Source organism: Echinops telfairi, unplaced genomic scaffold, assembly GCF_000313985.2.
Source record: "Echinops telfairi isolate 266 unplaced genomic scaffold, ASM31398v2 ScPeMD7_20;HRSCAF=75, whole genome shotgun sequence".
Lineage (NCBI taxonomy): Eukaryota > Metazoa > Chordata > Mammalia > Afrosoricida > Tenrecidae > Echinops > Echinops telfairi.
In genome coordinates this window covers 8,929,991-8,944,998 of record NW_022103917.1, presented here as the reverse complement: position 1 = coordinate 8,944,998, position 15,008 = coordinate 8,929,991, and the positions used below count along the sequence as shown (strand labels likewise).

Genomic DNA, 15,008 nt, shown 5'->3' with positions numbered 1-15,008 from the left:
TCAAACTCACCATCTGCTCCATGGAAGAAAAATGAGGGTTTTTGCTCTCATAATCATTTACAGTCTCAGAGACCCACAGAAGCAAGTTTTCCTCTGTCCTTGCAGCATTGAAAATCGATGGAAATGAGAGTTATTTATTTCAAATAAATAAATCTCAGTTATTATATAACATAAAACCCAGCGATGGAGTAGGCTATGTCCAGAAGGGAAAATACCTTTTATTTAACTTATTTTATAGGTTTGAAAACCTACAGATTCAATATTTTAAAAGGGTTACACATATTCAAATTAGAAGTTAAAAGTAGCTTAAGACTCAACTTTAGTTAAAAAAAATAAGCGAACTCTCAAAATCTGTACGTTTATACTTAATATTCTGAAGGAGCTGTAACAAGCTGGGGAGAGCTAGACAACTTCCAACTTTAAATCTGTAGTGTATCCAGCAGACACCTTCCAAAAATATAACCAGTCTTTCCCCAAATTGGGTAACAATGAAACCTGTCTCCTTCCAAATTATGAAGAACCTTATGATTATATCACATAAAACCAGCAGAGGCAGTGAATTCTTTTAAAGTGGCTCTTCTAGCCAACGTCTCTAACTGCCACCCAAAGGACCTCTCCCTGCATGGATCTGGTTAAGAAGGTAGAGGACGATCCTGATAGGATTCACCTGTAAGTAAAAACCGGCTTCCTTGGAACTCCATCCTGCTGTGCCCTCTGAGAAGCAGGAGGAGGGACTTCATTACCACCAAGAGTCATGAGGAGAGTGCGCCCTCTGATCCCTGCGCATTGAACTTCCTGGATCCGGAAGACAGCTAGACGACCATCAGAGGAGCAGGAGCAGAACCAGGCATCAGAGCATGGAGCAGAGTGCAGGAGGCTGGCTTGTAGAGTGGGGTCCCTCTGTGCACTTGATTGGGGAAGCTGGGCTTGCTGGCCTGCGAAATTGGGACTGAGTGTATTCAAGCGGAGGTTTAGGGTACCTCTGGAGTTGGGCACTTAATTCAGGGAGCTGGATTTACCAACCCATGGAGCTTGAGCTGCATGCCTTTGGGGTAAGGCTTCCAGTGGAATGGTAGGCCCCTTTGGGCATATATTAGCACACCTGAAAGAATTTTGCAACATGTCCTGATAAACATATCCTGAGCATGTCTCGCTGGCATCACAACGTGTTCATTTCTTTAATAACCCCTTTAATTATGAATTTTTGTGAGTCTGTCTAGCCATTTTCTGTGGAGCCATTGAAATAAATGGCTATTGGAACCTAGAGGTACAATAGAGATCACCAAGACAACACAATTCTCCCACCTCAGTCACCCCAAGGGAGAAAGATGAGGCTTTCTGCTCTGCCCGTGAAGATTTACAGCCTCAGAAACCCCCAGGGGCAGCTCTCCTTTGCCCTTTGAGGTCAGTATGAATTGGAATCAACTCGATGGCAGTGGGTTTTGGGGTGGGGGGTGTTGCGTGAAAGACATTGTCTTCCTGACCTAGCTTCGATAGATACACTTGCAGTCCCTGCATTACAAATGAGATCCGTTCCTAAATATGTGTCTCTAAGTGGAATTTGTCCGGGGATCCAAACAAGTGCATACATTTCTTATTTAGCATGACTCCAGTGCTAAACAGCTTCTGAAAAAGCGCCAGGCCTTTTCAGCTATTTAAAGGCCACATGTGCAACAAGTGCAGGTGAGTGTGATGAAGAATTTGTTGCAAGTCGGGGAGCATAGTGGTTACCAGTTGGGCCGCTAACTACAAGGTCAGCAGTTTAAAACCAGCAGCTGCTCCTTGGGAGAAAGATCGGGCTTTCTACTCCCTTAAAGAGTTAGTCTTGGAAATCCACAGGGGCAGGTCTACCCTGTCCAATTATAACAGTGGTTCTCAACATGTGGGTCGCAATCCCTTTGGGGATCGAAAGACCCTTTCACAGGGGTCGCCCGTTTCATCACAGCAAAATGAGTGATGAGTAGCAACGAAAATAATATGATGGCTTGGGGGGGTCACCACCACATGAGGACCAGTCTGAAAGGGTCCCGGCCCGAGGAAGAGAATTATCGGGTCCCTACGAACTGGCATCAGGTGGATAGCAGCGAGTTTGGCTTGGTTTTAGAGGGTGGGTTCGATCATTTCAGAGTGGGGCAAATGTATAAAGGACAAGTAGGCGTTGTCTGTGAAATGTCCCGAACCAGAGACTTAACTGTCCTTTGCTCCCTTTTTACCCAATGTCTTTGGCTGCTATTCTGTCTCTGTTCTTTGGCTTGTGCAATATTGTCAACACAATTTGTATTATTTCTGCTCAACCACACTATACACTGCAAATTTAAAACAGTATACACCAATATGTGTCCTCATCTTCTCCGTCACAACTCCAGCTAACGTTTATTGCCAGATAAACTAGTAAGGTGATAAAGTGAAACAGATAGCAGTTAAAACCCTCATGGTAAAATTGAGTGGGTTATTTTGTGGGGTATTTTTGACAGTGAAACTGTGGACTATGGAATAGACGGCTACTCTGGCAGGAACCTCTGTGGAAGCCAAATTTGAAAGCTTTGTCTGTTCAGCCTTTGGGCTTTTCTCGCTTCTGCCCTCTAGAGGTGTAGGGGAACATGAAATGGAAGAACTTTGAACAGGATGAGCCAGAGTCTTGGTCCTGGGACAAGCCCCCTGCCCCATCTCTCTTTGTAGTCCCCCAAAACCTGAATGTGCAGAGATAGGAGCAGGCAGAGAGCAGGTGAGCAAGGTATCTGCAGGATAGGGGTTTCAGAAAGGAAACTCTTCTGGTTGTTCCCATGGAGGCCAGTACATATCATGTCCATTTCCAGGAAACCGCAATTTCAGACAAGTGAGTGAAATGAAACAGCAAATTAAGGCTAGATTCAGGGTATATGTTAACTGGGCACCAAGCATTTGACACTGCATATGAGGGGGGTTTCAAAAATTGGGGACTGGAAGTGAAAGAATAGAATTTGCCACAAATGTTTTCAAGCCCCCTCATAGCAAGTCATAATACTAAGTTTGAATACATGCTATAGTAGTGATCATTACATATCTAATCAATAGTGAGTACCTTTAACGGGCTACCATACTTTTGAGACAGAACAGCTAATATTGTCCCTCACCAGCATTTAAAAATTACTCAAGACTTAAACATTTTATACAAAATAGTGAAATCACCATGTTCTGAATAATATCCTTTAAATGTTTTCAGTTTTACTTCAGAACCCCGTGTACAAAGCTAAAGAGCCCAAGATGGCTCAGGAGCTACATTTTGCCTGGCCCTGGCAAGACAGGGCTCATTGCTTCCCATACTGTTTGCCTGCTTGATACGTTGCCACGGCAACTCAATGAGGTCACACCATTATGATGTTCACAGAGGCTGTGCAGCTGATATAAGCTGCAGCCAACTTTTGAACCCAGCAGTTGCCTCTGGCAGCCAAGCTGTTGACAACAGTGGTATACTTCCACCTTACCACAGGTGCCTGAAGAAGAGATACCATCTAGAAACAGTGAGTGCCATGTAAATGAGGTGTGGGTGGTGGGAGAGGGGACTCATTAAACCCTTTTGTATGGACACACCAGGCTGAAAAGCTGGCAGATAGAATTTAAGACTTTGTCTCTGCCACTAAGAGACAACCTCCTGTTGGACAAACACATCCACACACACACAAACTGTATATGTTCCTAGAATGTGAAAATCCTTGGTACTTCAGTATGGGTACAGAGGGGGCTAAGGAGGTGTTTCTTTGGATGTAATCCCTTTCAGCCATTGAAATTTTCCCTCTTCTGAGCCTTTGGCCTGGCAGGCAAGAGCTCTGCTCCTATAGGCAACAGATTTGTCTAATTTGAGTGGGAGAAGATGTCTTCAGGGATTAAGACCTTTAAACCAGGGGCAGTAAAGCATAGATGAAGCACACAATATTCCTCGGGTTCTTTGAGGCTTCCTAAACCACCACCACCCCGAACTATCATGACCCCAGTCCTACCTTTTACAGGGGGCTAGACCGCAGCATTGGCATAGGTACAGATAAGAGATAAGAGCTCAGGGCACACCAATCCAGGAATAGAAATGGGAGTAGTGATACCAGAAGGGTAGAGGGAAGGTGGAGAGTGAAGGGAAGGGGGAACCTATGGCAATGATCGACACAAAACCATACTCCCCCTCCAGGGGGATGAACTACAGACACCGTGGGGGAAGGGAGACATTGGTCGGTGTAAGATATGAAAATATAATTTATCAAGGGGTCAAGAGGTGGGGGGAACTGATACTAAGGGTTCCATAGAAAGTAAATGTCTAGAAAATGATGGCAAAATATGTACAAATGTACCTGATACGATTGATGCATGGATTGTGATGAGTTGTAAGAGCCCCCAATAAAATGATCTTTTAATTAAAAAAGAAAGACCTGTAAGCCATGAAACTATTAGAGAGCTACTCATTTCCAGGATTCTTTTGATCTCGAACCACCAGCTGTGTGATGATTGGTCTGAGAGCAATTGTCCCCAGTGGGGTACAACTTGGTCACATCCCAAATGGTGTGTGCCCTGCTATGTCCCATGGTTACTTCCTGAGAGCCTCATGGGTGTCAGGACCCATTCTAGGTGTAGGGCTGGAGCAGCAGCTATCAGCAAAGGGGCCTGCTCTTAGGGAGCTGTCTTTTCCTCAGAGTTCATTGGCTTGTGCCTAAGTGCCTTGATGTAAACTCTGTAGGGTATCACACCATTATGATGTTCCCAGAGGGCTGTGCAGCTGATATAAGCTGCAGCCAGCTTTTGAACCCAGCAGTTGCCTCTGGCAGCCAAGCTGTTGACAACTGTGGTATACTTCCACCTTACCACAGGTGCCTGTAGGAGAGATACCATCTGGAAACAGTGAGTGCCATGTAAATGAGGTGTGGGTGGTGGAAGAGGGGACTCATTAAACCCTTTTGTATGGACACACCAGGCTGAAAAGCTGGCAGATAGAATTTAAGACTTTGTCTCTGCCACTAAGAGACAACCTCCTGTTGGACAAACACATCCACACACACACAAACTGTATATGTTCCTAGAATGTGAAAATCCTTGGTACTTCAGTATGGGTACAGAGGGGACTAAGGAGGTGTTTCTTTGGATGTAACCCCTTTCAGCCAATGATATTTTCCCTCTTCTGAGCCTTTGGCCTGGCGGGCAAGAGCTCTGCTCCTATAGGCAACAGATTTGTCTAATTTGAGTGGGAGAAGATTTGCTTCAATGATTAAGACCTTGAAGCCAGGGTGCAGTAAAGCACTGATTAAACACACTATTCCTCTGGTTCCTTGAGACTTCCTCACCACCCCCACCAGCCACTATCATGACCCCAGTCCTGCCTTTCACAGGGGGCTAGACAGGAGCATTCGCACATGTACAGATAGAGATAAGAGCTATGGTCTTCATTTAAGGTGACCAGATTTAAAGCGGGACACCACTGACAGGGGGTGGGGTTCTTGATTAAAAATTTGGTCTATATGGACCAAATAGACCGTTCCCTAGCTTGTCGTGCATTCTTTCCAAAAATCGGGACTTTTTAAAAACACCGAAATCGGGACTGTCCTGCCAAAAGCGGGACATCTGGTCGTCTTATCTTCATTCCTCTCTCCTAAACTCCAGCTCGTTCTTCTGGAGTAACTAAGGTGGGAGTGTTGCCATGGTGGTCGGGCTATGGGGAGGCCACGTGAGGGAAGCATAGCATGTGGCAGTCTGATTTGTGTCCATGATGGGAAAGCACAGAGCGCACCTGTTTCCCAGTGATGCCGAACCATCTGCACTGGGTGAGGTCTCACTAGCCTGCATCCTAATCCTGTTGGTGATTGGAGATAACTTCAGTGGTCACCAGGCACCTTGTCTCCATGGCAACCCCTCTAAATATGCCTATGGTGACTTGCACTCTACATTCTGTCCGGATCTGAGCCCTCCTGTGGCAAAATATTCTAAAGATGTTAAAACAGGAAAGAAAGTGGCAGGGGCCACGGGGGGGGGGGGGGCAAGAAACTCAACTAATAAATCTATTCTAAATGACTGAGTCATTTGTTTTGATTACCCAGGTGATTGCCAAATGTTAATTTAAAGCCGAAATAGGCCATGAGCTCAGTCCTCTAACAATGCTGAGTGTTTGAGCTAATCCTGCCTGATAATGAGGGAGCCAGCTCCACTGCCGGTGCTCATGTTATATGATAAACAGACACGTGGAGAAATAGGCAGCCAATCTTGGCAGTTTCCTTTCCCTTGAAGGGGGTGTCAGTACAAAGGTGAATGTGTTACGTGAGCCATTTCAAAGAAACGTGACCTTTTTCTTTGGGGATCTCCAACTTTTCTTCTGAAAAGGTAACTTGTCCTCTTGATTCTCATTTTTTCCTAACTTAGACACATTGGAACTAATTCTCAACAACTGCATCCAGCCCTCGCTGAATCCACCCCATTTTCCACTCATCTCGTGTGTGGTAAGTTTGACGAATTGCCCCAGATTCCTCAGCTGTTTTCCAGCCTTCCAGTGGGAGATGGCCTTGTAGGAAGAGCTGAACTCGTCCAGCAGCTTTCAGAGGATTTGTTTTTCATGGACCCAACCGATAGCGTGGCTTACCCTCCGTGTTAGCTTTATGGGGAGTGCCTTGTGCAGGGAGAATCCCACAGGCTTTCAACTTGGGGGCATGGAAGTGATGATGTCCAAACTCATAGGGCCACTTTAAACACAGATTGGTTTATGCCCCGGTGTGGACAGTAGGGTGCAGAAAAGCTGCACGGAGCAGATGCTGGATGGAGAGGCAGGCAAGACCTGCTGACAACTGGGAGGAGATTGAGTTGAGTTCTTTGTTGGGAATCTTTATGCCATGGGGTCTAAGGAGTTGAAGGGAGGGACCCCCCACAGCAAAATCTAGTGGCAGGAATGCCAAAGAATTGTGCTTCAGTGTTAAGGGCCTGCAAACCTTTTTCAAATGTGTACTGAAGTTCAGAGCAGTCCCGCTACACTGGGGTGAGCAGCCAGCTTGACCAAACCTTTCTTTGCGCGTCTGTGGGCTAGGCATCCTCTGTCCTCTTCCTTCACCTGTGGTGGCACAGATGATCTGGGGCCTCATGCGAGACCTGGGACATTCACCTTTGAAAAGAATGAAACAAGGGAAGATTTGTTTAAGACAATTAGGAATGGCTCCTACTTTTGATAATCCTTATGCCTTTACAAGGGAACGCTGGTTGCCAGCTCTCACCTGTTGCCTTCTTGTTGATTGTAACTCCTAGGAGCCCTGAGGGTGTTATGGGTTAGGAATAGGGGCTGTGAGCCTCAAATTCGACAGTTCTAACCCATCAGCAACATGAAGGAGAAAGATCCAGCTGTCTGCTCCCATAAAGGCCTACAGTCAGAAGAACCCAAAGGGGACAGTTCTGTTCTGCCCTGTAGGGTTTCTATGAGTTAAAATGGACTCAATGGCAGGGAGTTTGTTTGTGTGACCCTGTAGGATAGGTTAGAACTGCCCCCAGAGACTTTCCAAAGCTGTAATTTGTACAGAAGCAGCCTTTCCTAACTTTTTTTCTCAAAGCAGCTGGTGGATTTCAACCACTGACATTTCAATCCGCATCTAAATGTTTAACCATGGCACCACCAGGCTCCTTGCCAGCATTATACCAGTCAGGATTTCCAGCTTTGTCCATCAAAAGGTGTCTTTTATTTTGCTTTTACTCTCTGCACCACCACCACTCCTCACACACACACACACCCTGCCAATCACATTCAGACTGGTTATTTGCTGTCCAGTTTGCTTTGCCTCCTGGCAACCCCACATATACAACAGAGGAAAACAGTCCAAGCTTCTGCCATCTTCCCAGTCGTTGGGATGTTTGCGTCCATTGTTGCAGCCACTGTGTATTTTGAGTGCCTTCCAACCTCTAGAGAACCTCTTATGCAGTTGATTGGACAACAGTTTGCATTCAGTCTACCCGTAGCACAGCCATCGAGTGGATTCTGACTTAGCCACCCTAGAGGACAGAATAGAATTGCCCTGTAGATTTTCCAAGGCTGTCCCCTTTATGGGATCAGACTGCCTCATCTTTCTCCCAAGGGACAACTGGGGAGTTCAAGCTGTCAACTCTTGGGATTAGCAGCTGAGCGCCACCAGGATACCTGCTTTCAGTTTAAGTCATGATTCCCAAAGTAGGCAGTACCGCCCCTTGGGGAACATGGACAATCCAGGGAGGCTACAAAAGCAGGTGCCTACACTTTATCTTGGATTATGGACTATGGTACCAAAGTTTCCAATTGCCATGGAGGGGTGTGGTAGGGTGCTGAGTCTTCTTTTTTTCCTGAAAAGGGGATGGTAGACCAAATTGGTTTGGAAACCTGTGGTTTAAGTACTTACATTTCCATTAGGGTTCATGGTCGCTGAGTGCATTGTTGCCTTTGTTACATGTACTTTTGTAGTCTTTGCCACTGATCCTAAAACATATATGAGTGTGTTCAAAGAGCTAACTATTTTAAGCCTTAAAGAGTAAAAAGAACAGGATACATTTTTTAGGATTATTTTTTCTGAATGGTATCATTTTCATCAATTATAGAGGTAGAAGTTCTTTCCAAGGTCTAGAGGGGAATAGGTGTTAAACTACTCTGGTAGGAAAAGCTTTAGCTGCCAGAGATGAAGTCATCCTTTTTGGATCTAGAACCCGTCATAGTGATCATTCCACAACCTTTATCTAAAACAGTTGGCTTCAGAATGTTTTAATGGTTGAAACTTACCTTGAGATGAAAACTTGGATCCGGCCCCAATAAACAACCAAAGCAGAACTGTTGATTCTCAATTGGTTGGCTGTGGCTGTGTAGTTGCCCTGCTCTGAGGAGCCCCAAGGCAGTTTGAAAGCACATCCAGGTGTAGTCTCCAGGGGAAGAATGCCCCAACTTAGAGACCACTCTTACTTGCCCTTGCATTCTATGTAAATTGACCCACACTGTAAAACTATTGAACCAGCATGTACCCAACCTACCTACCTACCAACCAACCAACCCTCGCTACCTTCAAGTCGATTCCCACTCATAGCAAGCCTAGAGGGCAGATAGCACTCCCCCATAGCATTTCCAAGGTTGTAAATCTTTGTCAAAATGGACTGCCTCAACTTTCTTCAGAGAGCAGCTGGTAGGACTGAACTACCGAAACACCCCACCCTTTGGTTAGAAGCCACATGCTTAATCCACTGTGCCACCAGGGCTCCTTGAACCAACTCCTAGTCTCAACAACTTCATCACGATCGTCTACCTTTTCTAGCATTAAAATAAGGCTAAATAAGAACCATATACACCTGTCCTGACTTACTCAGCTGAATCTTTTTTGTTGTATCTTTTTTCTTTTTTAACTCTGTACTGTGAATTGTGCAGGGAGTTTAATTATGCGATCATCATTATTGCAGTCAACAACCAAAACAGCAACCTTCCTCATGGCTTGTCCTATTTCTGCCCCTTCTTTTTCTCCATCTCTCTTTTTGAGAATATTGTCTTCCCCTTCCAACCATTTTTTTAAAACCACTTCTTAAGAGATGCAGGAATGGATCACATTTATCACTGAGGGATCTCCTTTATCTCCTAGGAACCTCCTTAATGCATCAACCATTTTTAATTTGTTCTGCCCTTTCAGAGACAGTCTTGCGATTTTTCTAGTCACAGAAAAAAACCCAACTAGATCAGTTAAGCTAAAAAGAAGGGTGAAGCATCCTTCCATCAACTTATTTGGAAATACTGGCTGGGCAAAATTTGAAATTTGCATTTCATTGTTTGCCCTTTGTAATTCCACAGCAACCTGCAACTTTGACAAACTTCATCTGAAGAAAAGTTCATTAGAAACTGTGAGTATAAGGTTCTGTGCTTAAAATGGGATATTTAAATGGAAATTTTCCAAACACAAAGTCGTTTTATGGTATCACAGATACCTCAATAACATCTTTCTTTTTTTCTTTTTTTTTTTCATCTTTCATTTGACCAACACTTAGTGACTTCGGATTTTCTCTTAGAGCAAATGAGTTTCTCAGGTGAGTAAATCGAAACAGAATCTGTTGGATTTATAGAAACGGCCTCAACAGTAAATAGGTATTTGTACCTTGTGATCTTTTATTTATTCTTTTAGCCTTACTAGGTGTCGGGCTAGGAACAGGGTAGTAAGCAAGATAGAAGGAATGATGAGCTCATCTTCATCCCTTTCGCACATGAAGAAACTGACACTGATGTTACTTTTTTTTTTTAAGTCACTTGCCCAGTATCGAGTAGACCAGTGTGATCTCCGGTAAACAGTCCAAAGTCCCCAGCTAATCAATTTGGATCTGATTTATTCCCCCTCCATGTAAGCATTACCCCTCCATGATTGAACTATTGAGTTATTATATGCCAATAAAACTGTTAAAATAAAACATGAGGCAGTTGCTGGGGAGACAGCTGTGTACCTGAAACCTGAGTGTCCCCAAGATGAAATATTTATTTTACTTTCCTTTTAAAATGTCTTTGGAATAATCGAACAGTTTAGGAAAATTAATTTTCAGATTCCACCTGGGGATCTTTTAGGTTATTAAAATGCTAATGTGTCTCGATTTATGTTTAATACAGCATTGATTGTAACTCAACTTCATCATGAGAGTGCTAGAACTTATTCCATCAGGTAACCTTTGAGTTACAGAATTATGTGGAATGAAAACTGGTAACACGTGTAATTCTTAACACCTACATGAACTGGACTGAATATGAGTACTCTGTGTATTTGTAACAGCAGATTCGATGTTGTTCATTAATTGGGCATGTATTTCACATCTCAGAAATATTTGTACCCCTGACATATGGTCATTTTCATTGCTTTGGCAGTCTTTTAATATTCACAAGACTCAGAATTCTTGAATAAGTAGTCATAATGATTTGATTGGGACCAATGCTGTTGATGTGACTTCTCTTCTTAGTGCACAGATGCGTTTCAAACAGGCCTAAAGAGTTTGGAAACTGTCACTCTAGAGCCAACTGGCCTGTATCTGGCCCTCAGAGGTGGTCTTTGTCAACTGTAAGTGAATTGCCAGCATTTCAAAATGGAGAGAGTGCACATTTTAAAGATGCAGATTTTTCCGTTGCTTTTAAAATACCAGAAGATCTGGCAACATTGAGCCTGCATTCCTGTTTGGCAACACTAGGCTGGAGCCAAATAGCTGCTGCATCTTTGGGTGCAGTTTGCCACACTTTCCACTCCTCTTGCTAGCTCCTTGACACTTAAGGCCACTCCTTACAAGACCTGTTTGACTCTGGGAGGCATGTGAATCATCAACCCCAAGTCTAGATGAAATGGAGGCCACAAACTTCAGGGCCACACTTTCTCTCAGAATAGTAGCTTGCTGATTTTCAGGTGCCTGGTTTTAGGTGACGTTCCTTTTAGTGGAGGGTTGAGGGAGAGCATTTGAAGAGAGGGACTCTTTCTGGCGGTCCTTGAGTAGGCAGAGCATTATCAGCAGAGTGTAGGTGTTGTGTCTTCACCTGAAGGGTTCCCGTGATCTACTTCAGTGCACCCCAAACTATAATGTGTCAGTTCTGAGAAGCTCTAGGGTCGAGTCTGAGATACTCTGTTTCTTACTCTCATCCAGTTGACACTGCTGCTGGTCCATGAACCTCCCGCTCTGAGGTGCAGTCACGCAGTGATGCTCCTAGAGACCTTTTCCTTTGGCTCGAGAAACAGGAGACCTTAGCCAGGCGATTCTGTGTTGACTCTCCAGAGATAACCCTGGGTGCACATCTACTTGCAGCAGAATAGAGTACTACAGCATAGCCTATGTGAAGCATAAACTGAACTTTGGTTGAAAAGACTTTAAATCAGGTGTTTCTAGGAACCAAAGTAGGTATGGTTAAAGCTCATTCATGAGAAAGATTCTTGAGCTTTCCATTTGATAGTTACAGGAGAATATACTTTGAACGTTCAAACAAAACTTGCAAAAAGGTGAATCAATCCAATTTCAGCATATCGGAGACTCTTGTAAACTGAAATGTTGGGGCAGGGTGTGGTCCAAAAGAAAGACATCAACAGAGTCAAATCTGTAGATCTCTGTAATGAAAAATCCCAATTCAAAGGAAAACACGCTAGGCCAAATTTTGCAGCATGTGTGACCAGATAATTTCATCTAGAAAGGCAGGCGCAAGGCCTGGGCCTGGGGGAGGCCCCATAACTGTTGAACACATGGATTCTCAAGTAAAGAGCTGGGTAAATGACATGTACATTATTTCACAAAGAAAACGGGTCAGCTTCACTGACACCCAAAGGCAAGCATATTCAAACAGCAACAAGGTACATTTTCCCCCAATTCAATCTGAAAAAACAAAACAAAAAGAAAATGCAGTGCTTAATATAGTTACTCCAAAACTGAGAGGCACTTATCACTGGTAAGTTTGCAGGTTGGAACCGAGCCTTTTGGAAAGTGATTTGGCAAGGCATAGCAAAAGTCACAAAGATTGGTACCCTTTGATCCAGTAATGCTGCTTTGGGAAATGTGTTCTAAGAGCCACATTTCTGAGAAACAAATTAGTTTAAGAAAAGAAGGGGAAAGTTCTGGGTGGCAAGGTTTTCTCACAGTCTAGTAAGAACAATAACAATGAGATGCCCGACATTAGAGAAATGGCCATTTTAGCCACTCAACAAAAACATTTGGTTAGGTAAATTATAGTACATCTATGCAGTATAAAAGCAGCCCTGGTGACGCAAAGGTTAAGTGCTCTACTGTTAACCAAAAGATCAGTGTTCGAACTCACCAGTCACCCTGTGAGAGAAGAGGCCTGCCGACTTACTCCTGTAACGATTCCAACCTTGGAAGCTTATTGGGCAAGTCCACTCTGTCAGATAAGGTGGCTAGGACTTGGAATCCACGTGATGGTACAGCGCACGAAAAATGCATGATAATTCCATGAATCTGTTTGAAATGGATACATTTATTTGTTTGACTAGCAATATGAAAGATTGTACTAGATAATCTTAGTGAGATTGTATATATGTTGTAATAACCATGTAAAGGAATATGTGCATCTGGACAAGCACTGAAGGCACACGGAAGAATGTAAGTAATGCAATATTTGTCGTTTTGTTCATGCTGTTGTAATGCTGTTTGCACATTGTCCCGTACATGTATATTCTCTTAGAAGTTGACAACCGTCACCTTTTACCAAAATAAATGGAGTCCAGACAGGAAGCAGTAGAATTCCCATTTATGCACAAACTCATGCATGGTGGAGGCTTCTGGCCAGATTCCAAACATGGAGTTCCAATGACCTAGTTCCTTCTGGCTGGTTTGGTTCTTTCATCCCAAGCCCCCATTTCCCTTCCTTCTTCTGTCTTCTGTGGTTGGGAGACAGACATCTTGGTGCCCCACATTAAAAAGTATAAGCATTTGTTTCGGAGCTTGTAATTAATGTGTAGCGTTGCCAGGGAATGAATCTTCATGTCTAAAGGTCTAGTGAGTTACGTCTAATTCTGAAATGCAGCTGTCCTTCAAGGGCAATGCTCGTGTCCAGTTTGCTTCTTTGATTTAGACAAGAAGCAAAAACTCATTTTCATAGTGTGAACCTTCTTGTGGTATCTCCTCCCCACCCCCATTGTATGCTTTGTTCCAAAGCTACTTGTTTCCTTGCTGTAAGTATACTTTTCTCTCTTAATTAGGTCAGTTACTTCATGTCTGTTTTTCTTTTTTGACATGGTTTCCTCTGGCTTTAGCACCACATATTTTCCCCACATGTCATTGCCTCATGTTGCAATCGGTTTTCAAGGGGGAACAGAGAGCACATTACTAAAGGGGGGTAGCTCTTGGGGCTTTTGCCTGCTCTTTGCCTAAATGAGCTTTCATATTTCTTTTGGGCCTAGTTCTGTTTGGTTTTGTAGATTTCATAGTCAGTTATGTTTGGACTAAAAGATCCTTAAGTAAAAATAATGGTAAGTCAAGAGATATGCCTGGCAACAGTGCAGCACATTTGTTGAAATTGCTGGTTTATTTATCTCCCCTGTCTCTATGGTGACTAAATCCAGGGCTAAGATTTAATGGGACTTCATTTTGACCTTTTGTACATCTCCCGACTTTTCCCAGCCTCTGATAGAGAAGGAATTCGTTTTTGCTTCAGAAGAGAGGGCTGTCTCCCTGAGGAAAAGGGTCCTTCCTAACTGGCCTCTTGAAAAGTGGAATCTCTGACTTGGAGCTGGAATCCTGAACCTAGTGTCTTGCGCTTCTTACGCAGTCTTCAGTCAGAACGCACAGGGCAGCTGGATGAAACACCAAGACCATCTTGTTAGCTAAGATGCACACAACCTTATTAATATCCTAAGGGAATAGTTTTCTTTTCAAAGAAATTAAGTATTATGTAGTCAGTGTGAACTGTGCCCGAGGACTTTTTGCAGAGAACCTTCTGTGAGCATATCAAATCAGTGGGACCATTGACTGGACTTTGTTTTTGGTTTTTTGTAGCCCCTTTATCTATTGTAGGTTGATAAGTTTGCATACATATCAATGCATATTTCCATTTAAGTGTGGCATATTATTGTCAGGGCAATAAGGTTTCATTCTGATTAGGATTCCCATGGAGGAAGTCAGTGTTTGGACATTGGGCTTCAAGTCTAGTGTTCCATCTATAGCCAATTGACGTGAAGGAAGGCCCAGGTATCTGATATCTAAGGCAGCTCAAGTCAAACTCTCTTGGACTTCAGTTCAAATCACTGTTTTGAACTTTTGTATGCTCTCTATAAAGGCATTAACTGAATTAACAGTTTCCTAGGGGCATGGCAGGGGAGGTTTGGGGGCAATGGGGAGTTAACAACAGTGAGTACATGAAAAAAAGAAATGTCCTAAAGTGGATGGTGGTGATGGTTGTACAACTTTTAAAACTGATTGAACAGTGAAATGCTTGATATATGAATTATGTCCATACAACTATTAGAACAAAAATAATATTGTGCTTTGAGATTTTTGCAGATATTGCACTTTGGGGTTATGTAATAAGTTATCCACAAGCGAATCAGTGTTTTATCTTA

The 15,008-nt window shown here is 43.5% G+C and overlaps 1 protein-coding gene across 1 annotated transcript in view; it reads left to right on the top strand.

Annotated features, from left to right (window-relative positions):
• The first annotated feature begins 3,418 nt into the window (after positions 1 to 3,418).
• Positions 3,419 to 15,008, top strand: part of FHL1 (four and a half LIM domains 1) — a 45,175-nt gene continuing 33,585 nt past the window's right edge. The window contains exons 1-4 of the mRNA XM_045288364.1: positions 3,419 to 3,500; positions 6,373 to 6,449; positions 9,779 to 9,828; positions 9,973 to 10,011. Coding sequence (XP_045144299.1) covers positions 9,999 to 10,011 — 13 coding nt within the window. The 5' untranslated portion in view covers positions 3,419 to 3,500; positions 6,373 to 6,449; positions 9,779 to 9,828; positions 9,973 to 9,998. The remainder of the gene's footprint in view (positions 3,501 to 6,372; positions 6,450 to 9,778; positions 9,829 to 9,972; positions 10,012 to 15,008) is intronic.